At 38.0% G+C, this 26620-nt stretch overlaps 1 protein-coding gene across 1 annotated transcript in view; it reads left to right on the top strand.

Moving 5' to 3' along the window:
• Positions 1-24888, top strand: part of klf12b (Kruppel like factor 12b) — a 51280-nt gene extending 26392 nt beyond the window's left edge. The window contains exons 3-6 of the mRNA XM_088415423.1: positions 4404-4929; positions 11186-11321; positions 22476-22633; positions 24160-24888. Coding sequence (XP_088271549.1) covers positions 4404-4929; positions 11186-11321; positions 22476-22633; positions 24160-24341 — 1002 coding nt within the window. The 3' untranslated portion in view covers positions 24342-24888. The remainder of the gene's footprint in view (positions 1-4403; positions 4930-11185; positions 11322-22475; positions 22634-24159) is intronic.
• The last annotated feature ends 1732 nt before the right edge of the window (positions 24889-26620 follow it).

Consider the following 26620-nt stretch of genomic DNA (forward strand, 5'->3'; position numbering starts at 1 on the left):
TTTGTAATGTTGCAACAATAAAACTATTTAAAGCTTCAATGCTTAATTTTTTTGACACAACTGAATATGAATGTGTCCAATTTGTTTGAAATGGGGGTCTCCAGAAAGATTTTGTCGAAGCCGTCTTTACACAAGTGACGTATGAAGGGAAATGGTCTACTGAGCATCCTCTGTACAGTTTAAAAGGCCAAAGATGTTGAGTAGTTTATGCAGCCCTGAAAATTAGATGGTTAAATACCATAAACACAATCATATACACAAACACAATTCAGATATATTTCCCAATACACACTGATTCTCATTTATGGTCATTATCACCTTTGAAACATCTGAATTGCTATGGATAGGAATAATACCAACACTAGTGATTTGGGATTAGAGATGTTCCAGAATGCTTTAAGATGGGTGAATTTTAAAGGTCCTTTGGGCACATATTTGGTTTTAGTGAGAATGCTTAGTGGGTGGTTCTGTGAAGCGGACCATAACCACACACCATAAACCTTGACCCGACACAGCTGAACCTGAGGTGAACCCGTCCAAGATGGTGGCTGGGTTTCTTTTTCACTGGCGAGAGTGTTACAGAGTAAACAAACGTTTTCATTCTATTCATGAGCCTGTAACATTTCCTGTAGGTTGAGTATACAAGCTTGGGGTATAAATAGTAGGCTAGTACAAAAAAAAAAAAAAAAAATAACACACGCTACTTGCAAGAGGAAAAAAAATCTCAATTCACTACGCGCAGCCAGCATTACATAAGCAGAATGAAATGTGAAGTGGGGGTGAAAATCCATGGCGGGGCACATTTTTCATAGCTGGCTTTTTCTTCTGGATTTAATAAGCTTTACGTGTACGATTAGTTAAAAGAAGAAAAAAAGAAAGAAGTGCTGAGCTCCCTCCCCAATGGGCCTGTGAAAGGCCTCACTGTTAGGATCAAGACTTGTGGCACCCCTCCCACACGTGATACGCTGTAGACAAAGATCACTTGAAATACCCAAGACAGCTTGTGGGGAAACAAGTTTGCGATGCGTTCAGGGTCACATCGGAGCGCCTGTTTTACAGTGGGGCTGACAGAGAGAGAGAGAGGGGAGACGGGCAGGAAATTGAGCCCATATGATGTTTTTTTCCACAAAGGAGCTTTAAGGGGGGTGGGGTAGGGGGGGGGGGCAATACACAGAGGCACATTTCAGGGGGAGTGATGGAAAACAGGAGGAAACGAGAGGCGGAACAACGCAGAGAGGGAAAGAGAGGAGATGATGAAAGGTTACAAGTGTTGAGTGACACTATCTTTATAATGTCGCCATGTGTTCGCGAGTGTTTTGCACATAGCCTGAGCATGAATGCTATCACTTTAAAAATATGTCCAACTAAGAGGCTCAATGTGGCATCTCTACTTGTTATCAGTTGGACTAATCATTAAACTTAGCGCAGTAATGACACTATTGATTTTGGAGACATTGTAGTTGGATGAAAGGTTGCAAGTGTTTGATAGTGGACGGTATCAATTCAAATATCGATAACATAGACACCAAAGCTGGTATTCGTACTTGTCGATATACAGTAAGTTGACACTTTAGTTTCAATACACACTTGCCAATATGATGATTCATCTACCTTAAGAGTTAAAAAGTATCTCACATACTGGACCTTAGTCTTGGATTGATATCAAATCTTGCAGTACAGTGTTGGCCACAGGTAACAGTTTTCACGGTGGCGTCTTGACTTACCCCCCAAAAAGTTCATGGTCGCAGCATGGATACTATAACTTTTGAAATGCCCAATTGCAATAGCTTCCCAAACTTTCATTCATTGTTTTGAGACATTAATGTTTTGTTTGTTGAAAATGAGAAGATCTTGGAGAGATGGATTACTTTCCATTATGGGTGAATGTAATTTATACTCAAAATCTCCTTATTGGCTATAACAACAAAATCATTTACAAAATAGTCAACCTACTCATGCATACTCATGCTTAAGTTTTCGCGTAGTCACACATTTTCTTTTTTAGTATATATGCCTTTTTTTTTTAAACTCTTTCATTAGTTTATTAGAAACTAATTGTTGCAACTTACCCCTCATTTCGTCCCAGTTTTACTGAAAATTATAGAAATAAACGTTGTTTAACGTGTTTGGTGAAAAGGTTTTGTTTGAAAAAGAACAAAAAATATTTTTCATAATTTAAAGGGTTGGCCCCATCCCATCACACACAAATAGGTAATGTTGACTGATTTTATTTATATTAGATGTGGTCAAAAGTGACATGGATTTCCCAATATCTTAGTAAGAATAACATGTATTTTCTGTGACAAAAAAAGAGGGGGCGTTTGCTTCATTACGAACAGCCAATTCACTTGATTTCATGGTGTCTTTATTATTAGGTGCACAGTCAGACCGTAATAACAAAGCAATGCAGGCTTCTGTTAAACATGTTTGAGTGAATTCCCTTGACATTCAAGGATTCACTGTATTTTATTCTTCCTTAAGAATACGTTTTGAAAACAACAGGTGGTCTTATTTTTTCACTTGAGCCAACATCGTCCATCATGTTAGCGTTTTCCAAACTGACAGAAATGTCTCTGTAAGGATAAATTACTGTGCAGTGATGTAGCAGAAATCTAAATGGTTTTGAAGGACATCTACTGTAATCACATGTGGCATACGCTAACCTTTTGCCAGGTTAGCCTGGCAAGAGACAGGTTGAAAATGTGAATCACTCAAAGGAGTTCTCCACATTAATATCAACGTGGTGATGTGACGTTTGAAAATGAATCGAGTCTTTTGAATGGCTCTCCACTATGAACGATGGAACTGGAGTCTTTTTAAGGCGCCGTTAATTTAAAAATAACAGCTTTTTTTTCAAATGCGACCCAGGCCACTTAGATATGTGGTACTAAATCCGATACGTCTCTGATCTTTTGACATGTGACTTAAGTCTGAACGGCCTGGTCGCATTCATCCGACTCACACGTAACAAATAAGCGCCACACGTTTCAACAATTCTGCGCTCAAAAAGGTGCAAGCGCGTTGCGTACATTTTACATAAACATTTACAACCTTTGCCATGATTTTCCCAATAATCATCCTTGAGATGTTTCAGTTGATTGGACATGATTTGGAAATGCACACACCTGTCTATATAAGGTCCCACAGTTGACCGTGCATTTCGGAGCAGAAACATGAATTCAAATGAATTGTCTGTAGGCCTGGGAGACAGAATTATCTGGAGGCACAAATCTGGGGAAGGCCACAGAAAAAAAAAAAAAGAGGAAAGCCTTCCAAGAAGGCAACCATCTTTGAAACAATCCGCCAATCAGGTCTGTAAGGTAAAGTGACCTTACGAAAGAAAAAAAGTACCTGAATGATTCTCAGAGCAGGAAAAAACAAAATTCTCTAGTCTGATGAGACAACGATTGAACTCTTTGGTACGAATGCTCGGTGTTACGTATGGATAATAACAATAACATCGGTACAGTGAAGCATGGTGGTGGCAAGGTCATGCTATGGGGATGTTTTTCAGCAGCAGGAACTGGTAGATTAGTCAGGATAGAAAGAGAAATTAATGCAGCAATTAGCAAAAGTATCCTGGATGAAAACCTGCTCCAGAATGTTCTTGATCTCAGACTGGGGCAAATGTTCATTTTTCAGCAGGACAACTCCAAGCACAGCCAAAATCTCAAATGATTGACTTCAGAGCCAATTTGTTAATGTCCTGGTGTGACACAGTCAGACTAAATCAAACCAAATAAGCGTATTCGTAACAAGATAGACACTCGAGGTTTTGCAAGCTCACAAACACCGCGAGAATTCATCTCCAACTCCATATCTGGCAAGGAATTCCCAGTCAGTTATCGGTTTATTCAACATGGTTATTTCAACACCTGACTGACTTTTGACAAATATATTATTTCAGTCATTGTTTTTTTCATTACTTCTAAATTGATTCCTTCAAACACAAAAGGCCATGGGAAGAAAAATATTGATTTTTGGAGAAATCGAAGCGTGAGAGCAGTGGGAATTGAGGGTGGCATTTATCTTCATTATGTTACTTACATGTTTCCCTGAGTGGTTTAAGACAATTTCTAAGGTGGAGCGTAAAGGTGATGCCTCCCTATGCAGCATCATAGCAAGACATCCCGTTGGTTTTGAGTGTCATCGGACAATAGAATATTCTAATTTAGTGCAAACTCTTTTCCGCACCAAACATTTGCTTTTCAACTGAATGATTTGTGACTCATTGGAATAGCTGGGATAAAAGTTTATGTTCCTTTTCTCTCAGTCCAAAGTGCCAACTGATCTTCACATTGGTATTTTTGCAAAGATAAGACATCCAAATCCTCATGTTTAAAGAGTGTTTCAATTGTATTTCTAAGGCAACCAAACAAATGAATGTCTGTGTTCTTTCGCAGTCACCAAAAGTGCGGCCATTCTCCGCGATGGACGGCGTCCCCTTCTTCCTCAGCAGAGTGAAACCTGAGCCTCCGGAAGACTTGCTCGCCCATGACCTGCACTTCCATATGCAGACCGAACCGGTGGACCTGTCAATCAACAAGCCCCGCTCCTCCTCTTCCTCCACCACCACGTCATCCTCCTCCCCGCTGAGGTCCGCCTTCTCGCCGTCCTCACTGTCATCGTCGTCCTCCTCGTCCTCGCCATCGGTCATCACCTCGGCGTCATCGGTACTCTCGCCGGGCCCTCTGGTGGCGCCCGGGATGAGAGGTCAGCCATATTTGCACATCCTGCACTCTGTGCCGCCGCCTCCATCCAGCCCGCTGGGAGTGCCGGGCGCCGGGAAGTTGGGCGGCCGCGTTCACCGCATCCCGGTGGTGGTGCAGTCGCTGCCGCTCATGTACACCACGGCCGTACGTTCGCCCTCAAGCCTCAACAACGCCATCATGCTACCTCTGCTGGACGACGCCAAGAGCCAGGGCAAAGGTGAGACTAATGTGCCGCTTACTGTCGAAAAAAAGCTGCCAGCCCAAATACATTAAGTTAAGCCTTTTGAATGAGAAATATTTAAAACTGTTGTCAGGTGTCTGAAGAAAAAGGTTGCTCACTCATTTGTTTCTTTCTCATGCAAATGTGAAATATGACTTTTGTTACCATGACAACCCAGGCGGAGTTAGGGCATGTGATGATGCACACTGCCACTCAGTTTTGCCAACTTTACAACTTTGTTTTAGTATTTATTGATGTGCTTCTCAATTATATTTTGCAAAGCCCCCTCTAAGAAGGAGAAAACCTTTCACGCTCCCTCTGAATAAGATTATTATCTATAAAAACTATCAATCTTAACATTAATAAAGAAAAAAAGCATGATGAACTTTCAATAACTGTAAACTTCTTTTTTGACAGTGTTTATGCAGATTACATGTTAGTCTAAAACAGAAAAAAATAACCAAGAGCATCAGTGCCTGATATAAAAAAAAAAAACAAAGAGAGAGATACCAATCCTTATCTGCAGTCACACTTCACATGGCAAAAAACAAAAAACAAAAAAAAAACACCTTTACATCTTTGCATCTCCATTTGTTGGGAAAGAAGTTATGAGGAAAATATATGGAATCTAGTGTACAGTATTTGTGTTGTTAGAGTACTAGAAATTGCTGAATATTCATTATTTATCCAGAGCAGGAATGTTACTCGTCCCCGTCCAGACTGCAAATGGTGCAAAGCCATTACTGGCAAACATTTGTGACGTTATGTCACAGTTCAGCCACGTCTGATTGTGTACAAAAACAGTTTTCGAAACGGGCAAGTAACAAAATATTTACTTGGTTGGATAATTATCAGAGATGGGAACTCGAGTCATGTGATTTGAATCTCACTCAAGTTGCTATTTTTAGGGGACAGTTTGCTTGCCAAAAAGCTGGGAATGACTTTCACTTGACCTGGGACTTGGTACCAAACTGACACTACTTGACTTAGACTTGAAATACATGACAAGTCATCCTGTGTAAACGTTGACAATCTTCATGTTATCCCAGTTTGGCTTCACAGAGAGGAAAGAAAGTAATCACAAAGTGGGTTTTGTTTTATTCGTGGAAACGTGCCAACCCAGTAAGCATTGGAATGTGCTTCTTTCTTTAATACAACTTTAATACAACTTTTGTAATACAACTAATACAACTAAAATACAATAGAATCTCTCACACGTGTGAAAATAGGTTATACAAGTTTTCGTACGGTATTATTTTGATTTTGCACGGCAGTCAGTTACATTCTAATCTGTCATACAAGTATTAAAAAGTTGTGCGAAGCCCTGTAATGAAGCCAATGTTTTTCAAAAGCAGGAATTGGCAGATGAGTCTGGATCGCAGAAAAAGTGTATGCAGCAATATACAGAGATATCCTGGATAAAAACCTGTTCCAGAGTGTTCTTGACCTTAGACTGTGGCAAAGGTTCCTTTTTTTTCAATTTTTTTTTTTTAACAATGACTCAAAACACACAGTCAAGCTTTCAAAGTATTGGCCGCAGAACCACTCTGTCTATGCCCTGGGCCGGCCCAGCCAAAGCCCGGACTTGAATCTGATTGAACCTCTCTGGAAGGACCAAAAAACTGTGTGTACAGACATCTTCCATATAACCTGGTGTAGCTTGAGAATTACTGCAGAGAAGAATGGACATAACTGTCAAAAGACAGATGTGCTAAGCTTATGGCATCATATTCAAATACTTGCGGCTCTAATTGTAACAAAGGTGGATAAACACCTTTGATATGACAAAATTTGGAAAAAGTGAAGTACTGTGAATACTTTCCGGACACACTGTACGCTACACAATTTTTTGTACGGTTTAACCACTGTATTCTATGCTTAAAAGGAAATGTTTTGATGATACATGGCAGACTCTTACAGTAAGTATGGTCAATCAAATCAGACATACAAGTATTAAAAATTGACACGACAACCTTAACCATCTAAAACTGCCTTAACTTTCACATAATCCAGCCATACATTTTATATACCCACTCACAAGCGTTGCTTGCTTGCTGGTGCCTGTCCCAGTTGTCCACGGTCATTAGGTGGGGGGGACACCCTGAACTGGTTGCAAATTGCAGTGCACGAAACAACGAACAACCATTCAGGCACCCAAAAACACCTAAGGACAATTTAGAGTGTCCAATACACATACCGTGTATGATTTTGGAATGTGGGAGGAATCCGGACTGGCCGGAGGGACCCAACATGGGCCCGGGGAGAACCTGCAAACTCCACACAGGCCGGAGTGAGTCAGAATTGAACTCAAGACTCTGAACTGTTATGCGGGCATAATAACCACACTTCCACCATGCCATCTTCACATAATATAATTAAAATGAATAACAGCTCATAGTTGGCTAAGTTAGGGACCTTTTGAGAGCCTGACCTCGTTTCATAAGCACGCTGAATCTCTTTTAGTACATATCGATGTTGCGGCAATACACTGAACGTGCACAAGTCTAAATTTGGAATAAGTTGGCCATAAATGGAGTGAGCAACCAGGACAGAGACAAATGTGCACTGTTTTTGAATGGCACTTTTTTTAATGTAATGTGTGCAAACCTGGCTACTCACCAGTCTGTTATAAAACCGACCATCAAATGAAACAAGAGAGCTGTTTTGATTAAAATGGAGAAAAACAGAACAACATCATTCAATGTCTGCAACTCTCAATTGCAATAGGACCTTTAAAAAATGATTTTGTGAATGTGGTAATGCATAAATGAATAAAGATGATAAAATCCTTGTGTGTACCCAACCTAACAAACGGAAGTAGAAATAACGAGAGTAAAGCGGACAATATTTTCTGACTTGCTTCATCCAGGCAATATCTTGATTATAATGACTCGTTTCATTATTCGCCACCCTCGCTTGGGACTCGCTTGAATCCTAAAGATTTTAGCATACTGTTCTGTGACTTGCTCCCACCTGTGATGCTAACCTTGTGTCTTGCGTCAACCAATATGGCAGCATTTTGTTTGTGTTCCGCTCTAGAGGTGGCACCCCAGGCAATGATGCTGCCCTTCAGAGGTAAACAAGCTAGCTGTTGGATGTTGTTTGTAGCAGCGAAGCAGCAAACATCTGCAGCACTTCCAATGTCATGCAGGGTGTGACCGCTTCTCTCTCTCGGGTGGGGTTTTTACTGCCAACCACGGGGAGGGAACCTACACTGGCCGCTCTTGTCCACCTTCGCGCCATACACAGAGCGAGTGTTCATTTTTCTAAAAGTGGCTACTTTCTGGTCACATTCTGCTTGGATGGTCATTTAGGCTTCATGCCGGTGCACGTAGCCTACATGCAAGCACACAAACACGGGTGTGTAATTAGCTCTGGGTGGGGTCATCCTCAGAGATACTTGTTGTGAATTTCTAAGGGAGAAAAAAATCAGGACGGGAAAATCAAGACTTGCAAAACAGGGTGTGGATGCAAATTGAAGATGGGTGCCACTTACATTACTCACATGCGAGCACACATAAACAAAACCAATTTGACCTAAAAAAAACCTGATGAATATAGCATTTTTTAGTGTGATAGCAGCTAGATTTAAAATTATAGATTCAAGAGTTTTATTGTCATATGCATTGCAATACCAAACAATGATATTCTTATTCTGTTCACTTCCTCGAGCATACTACATCCATTATTGAGCAAATAATAAAGTAGGCAATAAAACAAATCCCCCCCCAAAAACAGTGAAAGAGCGATAAGGGTCGCAATAATGAACCACTAATACTGTAAATAAATAGACTTATATTTTGAGCATATTATGGAGTAGATGGCGTGAAAAAAACTATAGATATGAAGATGATTGTGCAAAATATAATGGATTTAGCAGCTTTCTTGAACTGTGCATGGTTTTTAAGGTGGATGTGGGTGGTGACCTGTGATGAGGCAGTTTCTAGTAGACAGTTTCATTTTAAAGTAAATGCCCTTACAAATACAGGACTGCTCTTTTTTGAGTTGAGTTACTGTACATTACTGAGGTTGTATTCCACAATTTATACTTCCTGCTGGTTTGAACACTGGGAAGTTTAGTGAAGTTAGAGAAGGTCTTTTCTTCTTATTCATTTATGGTTCATTTTACCTTAATTTGAGCATAATCCTAGTATATAACTAGAGGTGCAACAATTAATTGATTAATAGAGAGCCAATCGATAAAGAAACTAATCAATATTTATTTTTAATAATTTGGAGACCTAAAGTTGTGGAATTTTCTTCAACAGCTGGACAGTAAACTTTCTCTGATTTATTTAGTGCCCTGTGAAAGCACGTTGATTATCATTGTGTTAAATCAAATTAGTAACATTCGATGTTACTTTGGCAAGCAGTTTTCAATATTTTAATCTTTTTCCTGATGTAACAGACTAAACCACATTTGACAATTTCCTGTTTTTGAGTAAACGGATGGAAAATGAAAACTTTATAGATTATTTGTACAATATTTATAACATCTAACTTATGCAGGTAAAACATGTGAAATAAAACTGTTTATTATGATAAAAATTAAATAGTTGTGCCTTTTTGTTAAAAAATAAAAAACATGGGGATGGGCACCTTGAAAATACAATTGCATAATAAATTCTGATCACTAAATTGAACTAAAAAAAACGCAAATAGATTACTTTTTAAAATCGTGTATGCTCATATATGAGTAAATTGAGTAACGAGCTTGATCATGGAATTAATAAACCCTTGCATGAACGTTATATTGCAGTTCTCAAAAGGCATTTTTTTTTTCCTGGGAAACATAATAAAGGCCCTCATGAATATACTGTAGCACACCATACATTAACTATGCGACCGAATAAATAAGTATGCACCTGAAAGCCTCTCCACCTATTTGAGTCATTTTAAAGCCAATGACAGCAACACAGCGGGGTGCAGTGATGCAAGTCGTATGAAAAGCTTTCAACATTGATACAAAAACACTTTGCCCACACCCACATCCACACGCCCACAAGCGCACGCACACACATCCACACGCACAGGTCGGCCATCCTCTTTAAGAGAGGGCGGATACACTTCCTTTTCACTGCTGCCTCTCTGTCTCCGGCAGCAGGTTGCCATGGAAACAGGGCATGACTGGAAACAACAGGAGAAAGAGAAAGAAAGAAAAGAAATGTGGTGATCTGCCCACCTCTCCAGCACGCCTCCTTTGTGTCCCTTGCTCAAAATTCACCCCCCTTCTCACCCCGCCTCACATTTCTAGCTAATTGCACTCCCTAATTGCAGGCTTTCCATAGGCCGGGCTAGATGGTGACCCCCCCCTTTTCTCCCACACTCACCCCCCTCTTCAGATTGTAGAAGTAGAAAGCTTTAAAAGCAGTCACTACTGCTTTATTTGCCGCTCTGATTATGGGCTGTAATAGCTCCAGTGCCATCCGAAAGGACCCTTGATAGCTTTGAAATTCATATAGGAGCACCTCAATGGACAATATGTTCTCTATTGACTGAATCTCTTTGTATTATTTCTTTCTGAATGACTTATAATCAATATTTAATCACTTTACCGTAGAATGGGTGGATCATTCTGAAGGTGAGGTGCAACAGCTTGAGAAAACTAAAGATGCAAGTTGACATGAAAGTTGAAAAAAAAAAAATCCCTGTGGGAAAAATACATGCACGTACAGTACAGTATAAAGGGCAATTTATCATGTTATATTTCGGGTTCAACCGATTAATTTGGCCGACTGATCAACATCGGCCGAAAATGATCGTCCATATGGCATATATCATGAAATTTGTAGATAGGTTTATGTTGAGGACCCAACACAAAGAAAAACTTATATTTTATAAGCAACAAGTCGGTGAGTAATGCACTCCTATATTTGTAAGGGATTAATTGACCTGGATGTCAGTAATTTACACACAAATAAAGTCATGGGTCACGGTTTGTTTTTGTATATACTACTACTCTGAAGGCCTCGAGCCGATTTCATACGACCTGGCGACACATCAGTTCAGTGTTTACCCTGACCAATGCCAGAAGACAGCTGAGATAAGCACCAGCAGGCAAATAAATGGTTGTGATAACCGATGTATTATTTTACCTTGTAATGTGCTGATGATATTATTTGATGCTATTCTACTCTATTATAGAATATATTATATTAAATAAATATGGTACCTCTCTGACCATGCCATCAAAAAACAAATATTACCTTTGTTGTTTTCACACCACCTTTATGGTCTGGTCTTGCCCTCACAGTGCACGCCGAACACAACGGCCTGTCGCCACGTCACATCAAGTGTGACAGCGATGACGACGATCTGCCAAACGTGACGTTGGACAGCGTCAATGAGACCGGCTCCACTGCACTGTCTATAGCCCGCGCTGTACAAGAGTGAGTATTACGCGACTCCACGTGTCAAAATGACGTAATTTTGCCAACTACACCCTTTCGCGCGGTGTCTACGGGGTCCAGATTTTCTGCAACGCGTACCTTCTGGAATTTCTTTACCGCACAGAAGCGCTGGGCAGAAAACATAGCGGATGAACTATCACTTATGGAAATTTGCCGGTACAAACACCTTGATGATTTGGCCGAAAAGGACTATCATGACCTAAATACCGTAAACCACTCCTGGTGAGCACACACACCGGGGCAAGATGAGAAGTCTGTTTCAAAAAAAGCTTGGAAAATTTTGATCGTTTGAATCTACTCGGATTCTCTCCCTCTGTTATAGAATAGTGTTGTTTGTATGTTGTAGACTCCATTTACTGCCACTAGTATGAGAGAATATTGGCAGACTGTGGGGGAAAGACGCGCCAAGTATAAAATGCTACATAATGCATGCCAGCGAGATTCCGCTCGTATTCTTTCTGCGCTTAGTGTTCACGTGGGGCACCGAAGTCGGCTTCGTGGCCTCGCTCCCGAGATTTCAGTTTTCAATTCCACCTTAAAAGCCTTACTTTAGATGGCAATGTTTCCCATATGTTTTCATGACAAAAGTCTCTGTTTTTCTCACCCCCTAATATACAGTGCTAGCTGTCAATTGAGGCCCATTTTGAAAAATCCAATTGGCAAAAAGCTAGAAAAATTCAGTTTGAAATGACCGAAATGACATTTTGACTGCTAAATCCATATTCACTTTGAGTGAATCTGGTAATTTTATCAGTCTCCCATCAGCACCAGAGTGAACTAGTGTTGAGTTGCTCACCTGATTCCTAATATATACCTTGCTGGCTGTCAAATGAGACCCATTTTGGAAAATTTGATTGGTAAAAATTTGGATAAATTCGGTTTGAAATGGCCTGTTGTTTCCTGTTGTTGTAGTATGTGCTTGGTTCTAAGTAGGCTTCATTGTTTTCATTGATTTGCACTCAGGAAGTTAGTTAGCTGTGTTGTCCTGTGTGCCAAGTTTTTGCCATGTGAGTTTGTCATTTTTTAGTATCAAGCCTTGAAGCCTTGTTTGGATCCTGAAAAAGTGCAATATATAGACATGTTTGACCAAACATGATGAATAATTATGATGGATAATTGTGACGAATAATCGTGATTTCAATATTGACCAAAATAATTGTGATTATTATTTTGGACATAATTGTGCAACCCCAGCCGAAACTGAACTTGACCAGGGAAAAAAAGAAAAAAAATAATTGTAAAATAGAATATGAGTGTAAACAAAACATAAATATAATAAAATAAATGAAATATAATTTTTTTCCACCCCCAAAAATTCGCAATGCACTGAGGGCGCGATAGGCGAAGCGCAAAGTAGCGACGGATCACTGTATACCAAGTGCATCACTCAATTAAAGGCAAACTTTTTTAGCGATTTTCAGCAGTACATAGTGATTATTTTTTTCCTTTAAATAATTTGAAAACTTAATTCTTTTTAAGTGTGCAATGTATACATTAAAAAAAAACATTTACCACTTGCTGTCGACAAAAACTGCTCAAGGCTCAGCTAACAACATCTGGGTTTTGCTATGTGATATTCACAAGCTAGGGTCACAAGCTCTTTGTTTATCTGTCTTTTTCAGCAAATAACAAAATTTAATTTTAATGATATTATTTGCACATAAAATATAATTTAGTGATCAAACTAATCATAGTCCAAATATTAACTCTATACTGCTTCAAATGGCTACATAAGTTTGGTATCCCTATATCAAATACATCATTCAAAAATCTATGCCTCCTTTTTCACTCGTAAATGATCTCACCTCATATTGTTGTTTGTGCACATGAGTTTGGATCATTCAAACACATTCTGATAACCAACACAGTAAGCATCTATCAAGTAAACCCGGTCTATCAGCTTAATTAAATTTGGAGTCTTATTTCAGGTTGTAAACATGTTTCCTGTGCAGTATTAAAAGTGAAATTAGCATTCCAGGAGGATCTGACATGTATGTTGTGCCCTAGCCACGGGAACACTTAGTGTTGAACTTCAACAAATGCCTCGCTTTTAAAGCAGACAACATGTTTCACCTTTTATTTTGGACAGATATCACCCTATGCCACAGTAGACATCTTGAACATTAGACACAGTGGTGTGGATGTGGTATCTGTAAAGGTGACTACGGATAAACTCCTGACTAATATTCAGCCCATTCCGTCATTTTCAACTTTGTTGCTGACTAAAACAGCAGTACGGTACATGAATAGCTTCTCAGACGATTTCAATTGTGAACTCCATTGCGGCATATTAAAGGTGACAATTAACACTTTGATGCGCTCTACGATGCAGGTGTAGCGAACAGCATTGCGAGGTGACAGTTTTAAAACGTCTATAAACTTAAATTAGAATATCAATTTCAAGGACGGGTTGAATGCTCTATAAATGTTGGAAATATGTCCCTTCATGAGAGCACAGAGGTCGCTGTTTTTTTTTTGTTTTTTTTTTTTGCTCTTTTGACATAAAAGAACTTAGTCTTCCTGAAACTACTTTTCCAGACTGGGCTTCATATGATGTGTTGCCGGGCAACGGCATATACGGTTCCCGCTTGGTGTGCATACTTTACAGCCCCTGGGCATGGCGCGCCTCGGCAGTGCCAGCCCATCTGTGTTGAATGAAAAGACTCTCCTCTTCAGCGGATGACAGCTCCGACGCTCTCCTGATGGCAAGCAGGAAGTCGGGACCCCGCCCCCCTACTTTACTGTTGGACGTTCCAAAAGGTTCGCCTGGCCAGGCTCAGGTTCATGCCCATCAGATGGTTATTTAGTCTAACTACAAGGAAAGTATTCCCAGACCGAGCTAATCTTTCTCATGTGGCATCATGATGCTACCAAATGACTTCTGAACTTGGAAATGACAGGATTTAATCTAATTTCAGACAGTTCAATGCAACTTCACACACACTTGCATGACAACAGGAGTTAAGCACATGCAGAGAAAATGCTTGTATTATCTCTCTAATAACAATATACAGTGAGTTATTTTAGACAACTACAGTTTGTAATTTCAAAACATATCTGCGGGTAAGGGTAGCGGTGGCCCTGAAATGTGTAGATTGCAGTAGCTCGTAGGGCATTCAACAGAATTTCCAGTTTACTCACACCGGTTTTATAATATCATGCTTTTGAAATCTTAAAACTGCGTCAGAATTAAATACAACATATGGAGAGAAAATCTTTTGGATAAATAACAAACAATTACATAATAAAACTGTAAAGTAAGTGATATTGTTATGACATACATTTCTTAATGATAAATATATTTAAAAAATGTTATTTTCCTCAATGGCCATTTTATCTCATAATGGTGAATTTCAGCAGAATATATTCTCGCTCCTCTTCCACATGCATATTTTTAGCAGAATAACTTGGACCTGTGAATCAAATGAAATCAATCAAGTCCATGAACCCAAGAATTTTTTCCCTTGTTGAAAAAGGGACATTTTGGGGCTTCGTAGAGGAAGGATGTACAAAGAGCAGCTGCTACAGGAGGCAATACTTCCACTGTATACTAGGTTCTGTTAAAAATGGTTATGCCAGTTTTGTGGGATGTTTATAAAAGGGGATTTTTTTTTTTTAATTTTGCTCTTCACGTTTTTGACCCAAAAAATATTTAGTTTCAAAGGTAGTCTCTAGCTCAAGCTCTAAGTGAGGTATTACTGGTGGAACAGAGGTGTGAATTTTTACACCTGACACTCACTTCTCCTGGCCACTTGTTTAAAAAAAAAAAAAAAAAAAAAAGCCCCTGTCAGACATTTTATGTGACACCAGACATTAGAGCTGATTTAATCTAATTATCTGATTGTGCAATGCAGGCTTTCTGTGTGAAAGTGCATGAATGGCTCTGGTACAATTTTCCTGCTCTGTTTCTTCAAAAAAATATTATGACGGTCTTACCACTTTTTTACCCTCACAATAAATGATTGTGAGACGCTTGTGTGAACACATACATTACACAGTTACGGCAAAACTTGCTCAGCTGGCTTTTGTGTAACTGAAAAAGGCAGTTAATTGCTAGATTATGTGTTAGGGTGTTAATGTATTTATTTTGCGGGATCTCTGTGTAAAGAGTTGTTTTGTGAAATGCAAGTTAGGCCCTGCTGTGCAGCACATTCAGATAAAATTGCCTGCACGCACTCACACACACACACATGGCACTGGCCAATTCAGAGGAGAACAGAGTTTGGCCGACCCTAACCTTCCTCTGCCCAAGCATCCTCCAGCCAGGCTGTGCCCCTTTAGTCCCTCCCTCCCATCAGTAGACCTCAGGTGTCCAAGTACCCCTGCTGTACGTCAACACATGTTCCTGCAATGTTCCAGAACCGCTTCCACAAGGAGGTCAACCCATTGTCCACACAGACGGGGGCGAAACAAACAAACATATCCGTCTCGAATTACACACATATGCAGAGGTTGACACGGTGCGTGTGCCTGTATTGACTCTATTGTGAGGTTGAAAGAAAGGATACATTTCATTCTGCGCCCACATTTACGCAAGCATCATGCAGAGCATCACAGAGGAGAAGTGTAAGGGGACTATTTTCATTCCAGGTATCCATATATTAATAAGAGTGAAATGAGAGAGGAGTGTGAGAAGGTGTGTAAAATGTGAATGTTTGGACTGTGGAGTAGGTTTCTTCAGGAACCTCCTCCATATTCATGTGTTTCCCAGGGGAACAGTGGATAGGCTATTGTTGGAGGGCGGCAGCTGAAAAGAGAACAGTGAGACTAGGATGAGTGTGTGCTCATGGGCTTGTGTGTGTCTGTGTGTGAGAGACTCTCTCAAGTTGGGAGTGGCAAAGACCCCAAAAGTCCATATAACATGGATCATGGAGTTTCGACATTGGGTTTCAGCTGACATTGTGTGTGAAGTGGGGTATAGCCAGGACTGGATGTCTGCCAATTGCATGGCACTTATAGACAACCATCACAATCATAGTCACATCCTTGGAAAATTTACAGTCTTCAATGATTTGAAGGCCACGCGGTCAGAACCAACTAGTTACTACTGGTTCTGGTGTGAATCAAAACTTTAATCACACATGAGCGACGATGTTGCGACTTTGAGAATGTAACAGTTTAACATATATATATATCAGGACATCATCTAACCTTTAAAAGCTGAAATTGTTACTTGGCATCAACCCCAAAACAAATTTAAGGGTCCCATAAAGCTTACGTTTAATTTCCAGATGCATCATCTGTCATTTTGCTTGTTTTATTGTTCCATTTGCATTTTTTTTTGTTGTCAAATTATCGTAATGGGAAATTTGAGCTGAAACTTTGGTGCCAAAAGCTGATTTGCCATTTGGTGTGGCCTGTGATAACGTTTATTAATAATTTATAATGAATGTTATGTTCCCTATTTTTGTCTGGCCAACGGCATGGCGCAGATGTGCTCGGGGTTGGGGCAAACAGAGATTTGGCAATTTTGTAGACCGACGCAGACAGAGGATGTCAGCGCCATTTAGGCGTCAACGCAGCTGGCTTCAATCGAGCAATGAAATCTTCCCTTCTTAATCCTTTTAAACGTGGAGCACCTAGCATGGACATAGCAGGAAGGGGAATACACTGAACTTCACCAGGGAGAAATTTGATTTGCTCATCACACGGAGAACTGCTGCCTAGTATAAGAAAAGGTCCAATGGTGTTAGAAGAAGCGCCAAGGGTAAACAGGTGGTGCTCTGGTAAAGAGAGTCGGAAGAACTGGTGGGGGGACTGCTGTCTCCCTCAGCCCACTTGAAGACCTTGTCCCTTCCATAATTCCCATCATTTTTCAGAAAAGATTTAGTGGCGTGCAGGCTGACGTATCTGGAATTCGAACACTGCCATTATCATAGTTCAAAATTCTGACACAAATAAGCTGGGATGATAACTGGTGTAAAAAAAAACCCAACAACAACAAAAACTTTTGTTCTATCAGCTATTTGTACACAATGAAACCATCTCGATCCAGTTTCTTTTAAGTATATGTGCAGTATATTCAACTTTGAATGAAACCAGTCAAAAAAAACTGTAAAAACAGATAAAAGCTAAATACAATACAACACTGTTTTTCAGTGTTAATAAAATAGATATGATATAATAAATGTTTTCTAATGTACAGTATATTTATTTCTTTATTACATAACTATTTTATTTTGCAGTGATTATTTATTTATGTAAAAATATACATAGAACTAATATTGAAATCGAATTATCTGTGTTTTATAATATTAACTATTTATTTTATTCAGGTAATAATACCCGCACAGTGTTTCATCAACAGTAATTTAGGTGCTGCAGGCCGCCAAAGACTTGTCTACATGAAAATGCAAATTTTGAGTGAAAGGAAGCACAGAGAAGAAAAAAAACATACTTTCTGACCCTTTTAAGGAGATATTTATATTTTCACAATTAGATACCTGTAATGCAATCAGAAACACTCTCTTGATTTTTACCCTTGTAGCCCTCCCATTATAGTTAAGAATAAACACTTCAATTAATACTATGATATGACTTTCAGGCCATTTAGTTGTTTTTGTTTAAAGCCCTTAAGTATTTCGCAAACATATGGAGGGGAAAGAAAATCATATTGAAAATAAAACATTTTTTACGTGCACTTTTTCAAATATGTTTAGCAAGCAGTACAGTTGTTTTGGCCTTGAACAATTTTTAAAAACCAATAAAAAGTACTGCCTCACTAACCTATTTATAGAAATAGCTTTTGATATATAAATTTATATAAAACCTATTTACTGTCCTTGCATGATTGAATAGCTTCTAATGATTTGATAGTGTGATGTCATTTTCTGTCATGTTTTTTATATGTCCTTTTAAATTTACATTGTGGTTATTCCACTGAACCTTGATTTGTTTAGTAAAAAGTTACATTTCTTATCAATCGCAACATCTGTCTGAAAAATCTATTTTTTTCTTCTTAAGATTGTTCGCCCTTATGGTACTCATTTGTTCGCCCTTATGGTACTCATTCAGATCCCCCCCCCCAAAAGAAAAATGTTCAGCACAAAACTCAGTCTGGTATCTTTTGTTTACGTAGCCATGGTTGCCCCGAACACCTGAAGAATCCTAGAGGAAACCCTGCAGATGATTCGATTGGCATTTCACCGTTTTTGTGTTATAACCCTAATATATGTGTACATGTGTTCAGACAAAAGAGCTTGTCACATTCATAGGCCTCTACACCACAATGTACCTTTTCAGGTGACATTGATTACAGATTTTAGTAAGGATTTAGTGTAATCCGGGAGAGGCTGTGGCTCATAAAACAAGCGTGCTTTTCCTCCTTCAGTTCTAACATTGTATGCTTGACACCTTTTTCTGTCTGATTGCAAAGTTATGTAAAGTCTCATTGGTGTGCAAATGTCGAGCTGGAGTCTAGACAATTTCAGTCAATATTAAAGGACTTAATGAATGCGAGGCATGTCGTGCTTCTGGGTGTACTGTCTTCTCTAAGTCGACAGTACTCTGGCGTGTTACTCAAGAAATGGCGGAGCCACAGTGCAATGTGTAGGTGGCAGGAGGGCAGCAGCGCTTGGAGTCATATCCTCTGACAGGTACCACAATGGCCAACGGGAGGCACACTTTCTCACGTCCCTTCCTGTTTTCTCCGTAAAGCCGCAATTAGATGCAGCGTGAGAACCTCATCCGTTAGCATGACCCGCTTTCCTTTTTGCCAAACACATAGATGCTATTGTGTTAACAAAGCAGGATCCAGACCACCCGTTTGGGATGACACATATACAGTACAAACACATTTTGATCAGCCTCTAGTTTGGAAAGAAAGCAGAAAGAAAGCAGAAAGAAGGGGTCTTTGAACAGGGGTCAGAAATGTTTAAAAGCTTCTCAAGTGCAACTTCCTTAGTTTCCCTAGAGACACAAATAAACAAAGGTTTGGAAGCAGCAAGGCTGGCTTTGCATCAGGGCTCACATGAGCAAAGTAGCACCAATTGATAGGTATGCTGCAGATACATTAAAGGGAATATGTGTCATTTCTCACATGTGCTTGTGGGAGCCTAGGGGCATTAAGGTAAATGCAGCAAAATACACTCCTCCTCCTGCTGTTCGTAGCTATAACAGACATGGCAACCTCTGGAGGAGTGCCACCCCCCATGTAACAAAATATAATGAGAACTAGATCTATGATTACATTTTAAACATACTGTTAGTCATTGAGAACACACTTATTTTGACATTTGTAAAAATGTGATTTATTCATTTTTTATGAAAAACAGTCTAAAGCTTACACAGTGTAACTTTAAAATAAGATCCAAGTGTTTCACGTCTGCAGTTTAATGGATTAAGATAATCGCTCACTTTGTACTTGTAAAAGCGTGGTTTTCCTCTAATTAGTTTCTATGGATGTTACTGTATTTGTTTTGATTTTAATTTCCTCTGTTCTGCAGCAGCTCTCGACCTTGAAAGTTAGCTGTATACAAATCGCACCAGTCATTGCACATTGCGTGTGTTAACAAGTGTCATGTTTCTTCCTTCTCTCAAGCTATTAAATTTGCAAAAATGATCAAATTAGAATTTTAGCACACAGCACATTCTTGCTGTCGTCTTTGTCTGTGACTGATACTGCATTGTCTTTCTGTCGCGTGTATCACAATGTTTTTTTTAATGTAATATTTATGTATTTGCTTTTATATTCTTGTATTAATTTATTACTCGTTTTTCTTTTATGATGAGCTTGCACTTTATTCTTCCTGTACTACTGTGGTGCTATGTTGTACTGGAAACCCAATTTCCCCGAGGGAACCCTCCCAAGGGAATAATAAAGTAGAATTGAATTGAATTGAGTAGCGATGGTTAAAAAACAACAACAAAATCAAACCAGCTGTTCATATTGATGAACAAATATATCCTGATTATCGTGAAATTCTTCATGCGGGTTGCTGTGGTGGCTCTTTTATACAGTAACTCACTTAAAAGAAACAACTATAATACGATCGTAGTTTAAGTTACCTATTTGCATGTTTTTGTCCTTCTTTTAAATAGGACTGTAGTACAGTTGGTCCACAGCTCGACTGAGCTTAGCTTTGTTTTTTAGAAACCCTTTGCCTTTGAGTGCATGTGCTCTTAGGGTGCATTTCTTTTAACTAAAATATTTTTTTTTGGTTCAAATTTGGCTGCATTATGTCATTTTAAGGGTGGCACATTGGTTAGCATGTCCTCTTCACACTTCTGGGACCTGAGTTGAGCTTCCTCCCACACTCCAAAAACATGCATGGCAGGTGTATTGGACATACTGAATTGTGATTGGGTGCGTAAATGCGTCAATGGTTGTTCATCTTGTAAGCAGCTCTAAAGAATGGATGTATGGATGTTATTTTGTTGTGGTAGGTGTATATAAAGCTTTTTCATTCATCCACTAAAAATCAATTATTTTTAGGTTAAAATATTTTTTAAAAAAGTGAAAAATTATAAACATTAAAACAAAACTGCAAAAATGACCAATAAATAATATACGTATTCTGGAGCTGAATGTAGAGCATGAAAGGCATGAGCACTTCCTTTGCAGCTTCACTTTGGCAAATTGCCAAAAGCGACAGGTGTCTGCCACCGCATTCTCATCTGCTTGGCTGTGTGCAACATATATATATATATATATATATATATATATATATATATATATATATATATATATATATATATATATATATATATATATATATATATATATATATATATATATATATATATATATATATATATATATACTTTTTTTTGTGGATCTGAGAAAAAAAAAAAAAGGATGGTAAAAGACGGTGGGGGAAACAGGAAGTGGCGTTGCTGTGGTGGCGTCAGTCCCTTGGGTGAACTGTCTGGCGGCTGAGAACACCCCTTGATCTTCCTCTCTCATGCTTCCTCATTCGGCCATGTTAAAAGCACATTGAAATGCAGTATATACAGCGGCATATTCATTCATTTGGTGGCCCAAGGCAAATACAATCATATGGCCGTTCTCATCATTTACTACAAACGTGTTTTTGTAATAATGTTTCTCACCAACTGAACCATGTGAATGTGAAATATTTCCCGTGCTACTGTGTCCTTCAACTCCTTCCAAATAGTTCTGATGTAACACGCGAATGATGTCAACACTTTTCTTGTCATTGATATGAACATCACCAACTTTTTGAGATGTTTTCTATTTTGACCGCGTTATTATTCGCATCTTCGTCACTCTCCATTTGATTTCTGCGGCATCCGTCTGATGACACAGACAGCAGTGCTACTCCAAATGGGTCTTTTGTTTTCTTTCTCAGAATTTTCTTCACCGTGACACAAGTTGAAACCTTTAGCAATTTTGCTTTTATTTTCTCACAACATGCCCACAGGTTATTTATCTTATTTCATTTAATTGAGTCTGCGCAAGTGCTGTGTGAATATGGACTAGATCATTGCATTGGAACGCAGAAGCAACTTGTAAAGATGTTTTTTTTTCAAGATTTTTTTGAGCATGTATAACTTTAGACTACATCAATTATAATTGCTCTAAATAAAAGAAAACTATTAATCCGTCCTTTGTGAGACATTTTGTGTCTCACGAGTCCGACACAATCACTAAAAACACGCATGCTTATCACAGCCCTAACCTTAACGTGACTTTTAACTTGCTGCGATGAACGGTGACAAATGACGTCTTTAAAGTTATATTGACCTCTTAAGGGTGTTGAATTGCCACGATTATGGACCACGGAAATAAGGCGGCAGTCGTTAACCTTACAGGATTAAAGTGAGAAATAAAACATGATGGATTGTTGTCAGTATGGTTGCAACGAAAAGGAAAGCGCTCCTCTTTTTTTGACAGTGCAAGCTTATACTGCCATCTACTGGCGTAACTGGACATTGCACTACACACGTGCATTCAGTTATGTCTATCCTAGGAAAAAAATTTCTAAGATATAGTTTTCTTTCTGTACAGTGTACATTTACCTAATATTGGATAGTTTACTCCACTCTTACTATTTATTGTCTGTACTATCTCAAAACTATCTAAAAGTGTACTTATTTTTACCTTGAAATCTATCAAATAGTTACTACATGACATTACCAAATGTAACCGTCCTTCTCTCTTTTGTGTTACAGTTCAATGTCGCCGTTCAGTATTGACAGCATACGGCGCCCTCGGAGGTCGGAGTCGCCCGATTCCAAAAAGCGGAGAATCCACCGGTGCGACTTTGACGGTTGCAATAAGGTTTACACCAAAAGCTCCCACTTAAAAGCACATAGGAGGACACATACAGGTAAGTGGCTTTCAAAAATGATGCACATCCACCCATCTAAAGTGATCCTTAGAGTTGAGTTATTTATATATATATATATATATATATATATATATATATATATATATATATATATATATATATATATATATATATATATATATATATATATATATATATATATATATATATATATATATATATATATATAGGGGATAAAATATTTCAAGACTGTAATGGAACTGAAGCTATTTTATTCCAGTGTCGTAGAACTTAAGAACTTGTTTGTTTGCAACATCATTTTGTGACTTGATTGACAGTATCGCTTGTTGCTGTTAGCACTACCGCTAACATTAGTTGTGACCTTAATTGCTTGGAAGGGAACATTTTGCAGCATTAGGCTACATTTTGCTCTTTTCATTCCATAATTAGACAGGCAAAGTAATAAATGAGCTAATGATATTTTTTGTAAACACTTTTGTTGGGCATGGGAGAATATAGCACACAAACCGAAGACAGCAGACATGTTGAGTATTTTGATGCAAACAAGCTAAAATTAGCGGAAACACAAACAAAAATATGTTACACTAAATTAACAGTATAGGTCATCACCAAAATATATACAATTTTTTCTGCGATCATTTGTCTACCAGCCTGGACATATTTCTATTGATTTATTTATTTTTGTATATGCAATAAAGGCTTGCTGCTTTCAAGGATTGAGGACCGGGTTCTTGAAGGAACTTCAGGGTGTACTCAAGATTTTAAATAAAACAAACAAACACATATGCAAAAAATCTTTAAAAATAATTATTAAATTAATTAGTTGTTTCAGGACAATATACGTTTATAAAAACAAATTTTAAGTTCAGTAAGTTATTCAATTTCATGATAGTAAAAAAAAAATAGACAAAAATTTATTCATCATTGTTCGTGATGTGTTTTTGTGAAGAGATTTCTACTGTGATCCCAAAACAGGGGATTTTATGTTGAATATTTTTCTGTGGACAAATATTTATTTATAATTATTTCTTTTTGAGAGCAGTTCTGATACTTAGTATTGATTCTTTTTGTGGACAAATGTTTATTAATAATTAAGCAAATGATTTATTTTTGTGACCATATCTCTATTGTAATCTCAAAACAGGATGCTTTATGTTTAATATTTATCTGTGAATACAATTTTATTTATACATATTTTTTTTGGTGGGACAGGTCTGACACTTTATACTGATTATTTTTTAGTGACAAATATTTATTAAGAATTAAGTTATTCCTTTTGTATTTCATAGTTCTTCTATGATCCAAAAGCAGACACTTTTTTGTGGACTAATACAAATGACGTTTTGAAAGGATCTAAAGTTTAACAAATTAGAGGCATGTTTTTTTTTTGTTTTTTTTTTTTAACCCGGAATTGCTTCGCACTGGTTAAGGGGTACTTGGCTGACAACATATTTTACAGGGGGTACATCACTGAAAAAAAGGTTGAGAACGACTGCTCTAAGGTGCTAAGTTGTGTGTTTTTGTTTTTGTTCCTTTCTCCTTAGGAGAAAAGCCTTACAAATGCACGTGGGACGGCTGCACGTGGAAGTTCGCCCGCTCAGATGAGCTGACCCGCCACTACCGGAAGCACACGGGCGTCAAGCCCTTCAAGTGCGCGGACTGCGACCGCAGCTTCTCCCGCTCGGACCACTTAGCCCTGCACCGGCGTCGACACATGCTAGTGTGAGACAAGAGAAATGATCAGCCGGGAAGGAGGGAACCAACACGCACGGGGGAGCCGGATCTCCCTGGGAAATGTTCTTCAGCTGGCCTGGACACATGGGAGGAAGATGTCGGGAAAAGACAGAAAACAGGGTCAATGGGGATCCTCTCGGAAGGAACAGTCAGGATCTTTTATTGTCTTTTACAGCACTGCTTGGAAGTTTTTAACAAGGACTCTCTAATTGGATGGCGAGATAGTTTTTGTCTTTATAATGTGAAAGACCCCAGAGTGTGGATGCCCCCCCAAGTCCCCTTTTTTAAAAATGGTGCTGGCTCTCTCGAAGCACATCCGGATTGGCAGCAGGGGGCGCCATATGATAGCCGATAATGTCATATGGACTTTGAATGCACCACCGCAAACTCATTGACACAAAAGCCATTTTTTTTAGGGGGGCAAGGGGCTCACCCCCCAAAAACAACATTAAAAACAAACAAACTAAAAAACAAAACAAAGGAGCCTCTTTGTTGGATTTCTGTGCTGTGATGAAGCAATCAGATCAAGTGCAATCCTAATGATTACAACGGTATATATATATATATATATATATATATATATATATATATATATATATATATATATATATATATATATATATATATATACAGTATATATATATATATATATATATATATATATATATATATATATATATATATATATATATATATATATATATATATATATATATATATATCACGTTCTTTAAATCATCTTTTTCCTATTGGGGCCTTTTAAGTCCTCACTAAATTTGTGTAAAGAAAAACCAACGGACAAATGTTTGTAATTATAATGTATTACTAACTTTTGTGGGTTAAATGTTTTGGGATTTATTTTTTTTGGGGGGGGGGGTCGTTTTTTCGTCTCATTTCTTCACTTGCTTTAAATGGCTTCAGCAACATCGTGGAGACCTTTACAACAATCACGACACTGACTCTGCTTTCTTTTCTTCTTTCAGCTGGTTTTTGGATTTTTTTTTTTTTTTGCACAGCAGCACTTGACTTTAAAATGGCTGAAGTGTTACACAGTTAGCAGCAAATGCACACACACACGAAAGAGCAATATATTGTGAATAGAGCTTGTCTCGGTGATTGATGTCAATTCTTTTTTTGCTCCTGACTGTGCACAAAGTTTAGCTGCCTTGAATGTCATCAACTATAAACCTGTTTGGATTGTAAAGACAACTACAGTTAGTTGACATTTTCTTTTAACATTGCTCTCATTTGCATACATGATACGGACAAAACCATTGGGTCTATATATCACAAATGTAGTAAAAGAGTAATAGTAGATGAATTAAGAGTTTGAGATGAAAATGTTGGTCAGACTACTATAAAAACATATGAAATTACATTTGTATTGAATGTTAATAATGATCACTGTCAACAGTTGAAAATGGAAATAGCAACAAATTAGCAATAATTCATCGCCATCTCTGAAAGTCGCTGTAAAGTTAAAAATGTTCGATTCGAGCCATGAAACGGAACAAATTAATAATTAAAATGTAAAAATGCAAACATTAAATTTGAAGTAAAATGTAATATATTAATATAGATACCATTTCTATGGTGGCAACAATAGGCTTTTGTTTAAATAATATTCACAAATTTAAACCTTGAGAAGTTTGGGTGTGAAAGAACCAATTAAAAGCCAAAGACACAGCCAAAAGCTTGCATTTAATCATTAAAGGCGTGTTCACTGAAAAGAGCTCTCCAGAAGTCTAGCAAGATTTGCTGCAAACTTGTAGAATCTCTCAATTTTTCTTCTTTTTTCTTTCTTTTATTCTTTAAAAATTGTTTTAATGTTCCAAAATTGGACGTTCCATTGTATGAGCCAATCCACCCCAATTTGTTTGTCCATACCACATGACTTACCTAACCTTACCTTAATTACCTTACTTTAAGTAAAATTAATGAACCTGTTTTTTTCCCAACGTGAAATACAGAGATGCACTTGTTATGCCTGCAGTGTTATAGTCTTTGATAGTCAATGCATTTGTTGGAGCAAGCCAGTAAATGAACCAGTGACCTTTTTGTGTATGTGTGTGTGTGTGTGTGTGTGTGTGTGTGTGTGTACATATATACATATGTGTGTATATATATATATATATATATATATATATATATATATATATATATATATATATATATATATATATATATATATATATATATATATATATATATATATATATATATATATATGTATATGTATATGTATATATATATATATATATATATATATAT

This window comes from Hippichthys cyanospilos, chromosome 5, assembly GCF_059441005.1.
Source record: "Hippichthys cyanospilos isolate Australia breed blue-spotted pipefish chromosome 5, RoL_Hcya_1.0, whole genome shotgun sequence".
NCBI classification, from domain to species: Eukaryota; Metazoa; Chordata; class Actinopteri; order Syngnathiformes; family Syngnathidae; genus Hippichthys; species Hippichthys cyanospilos.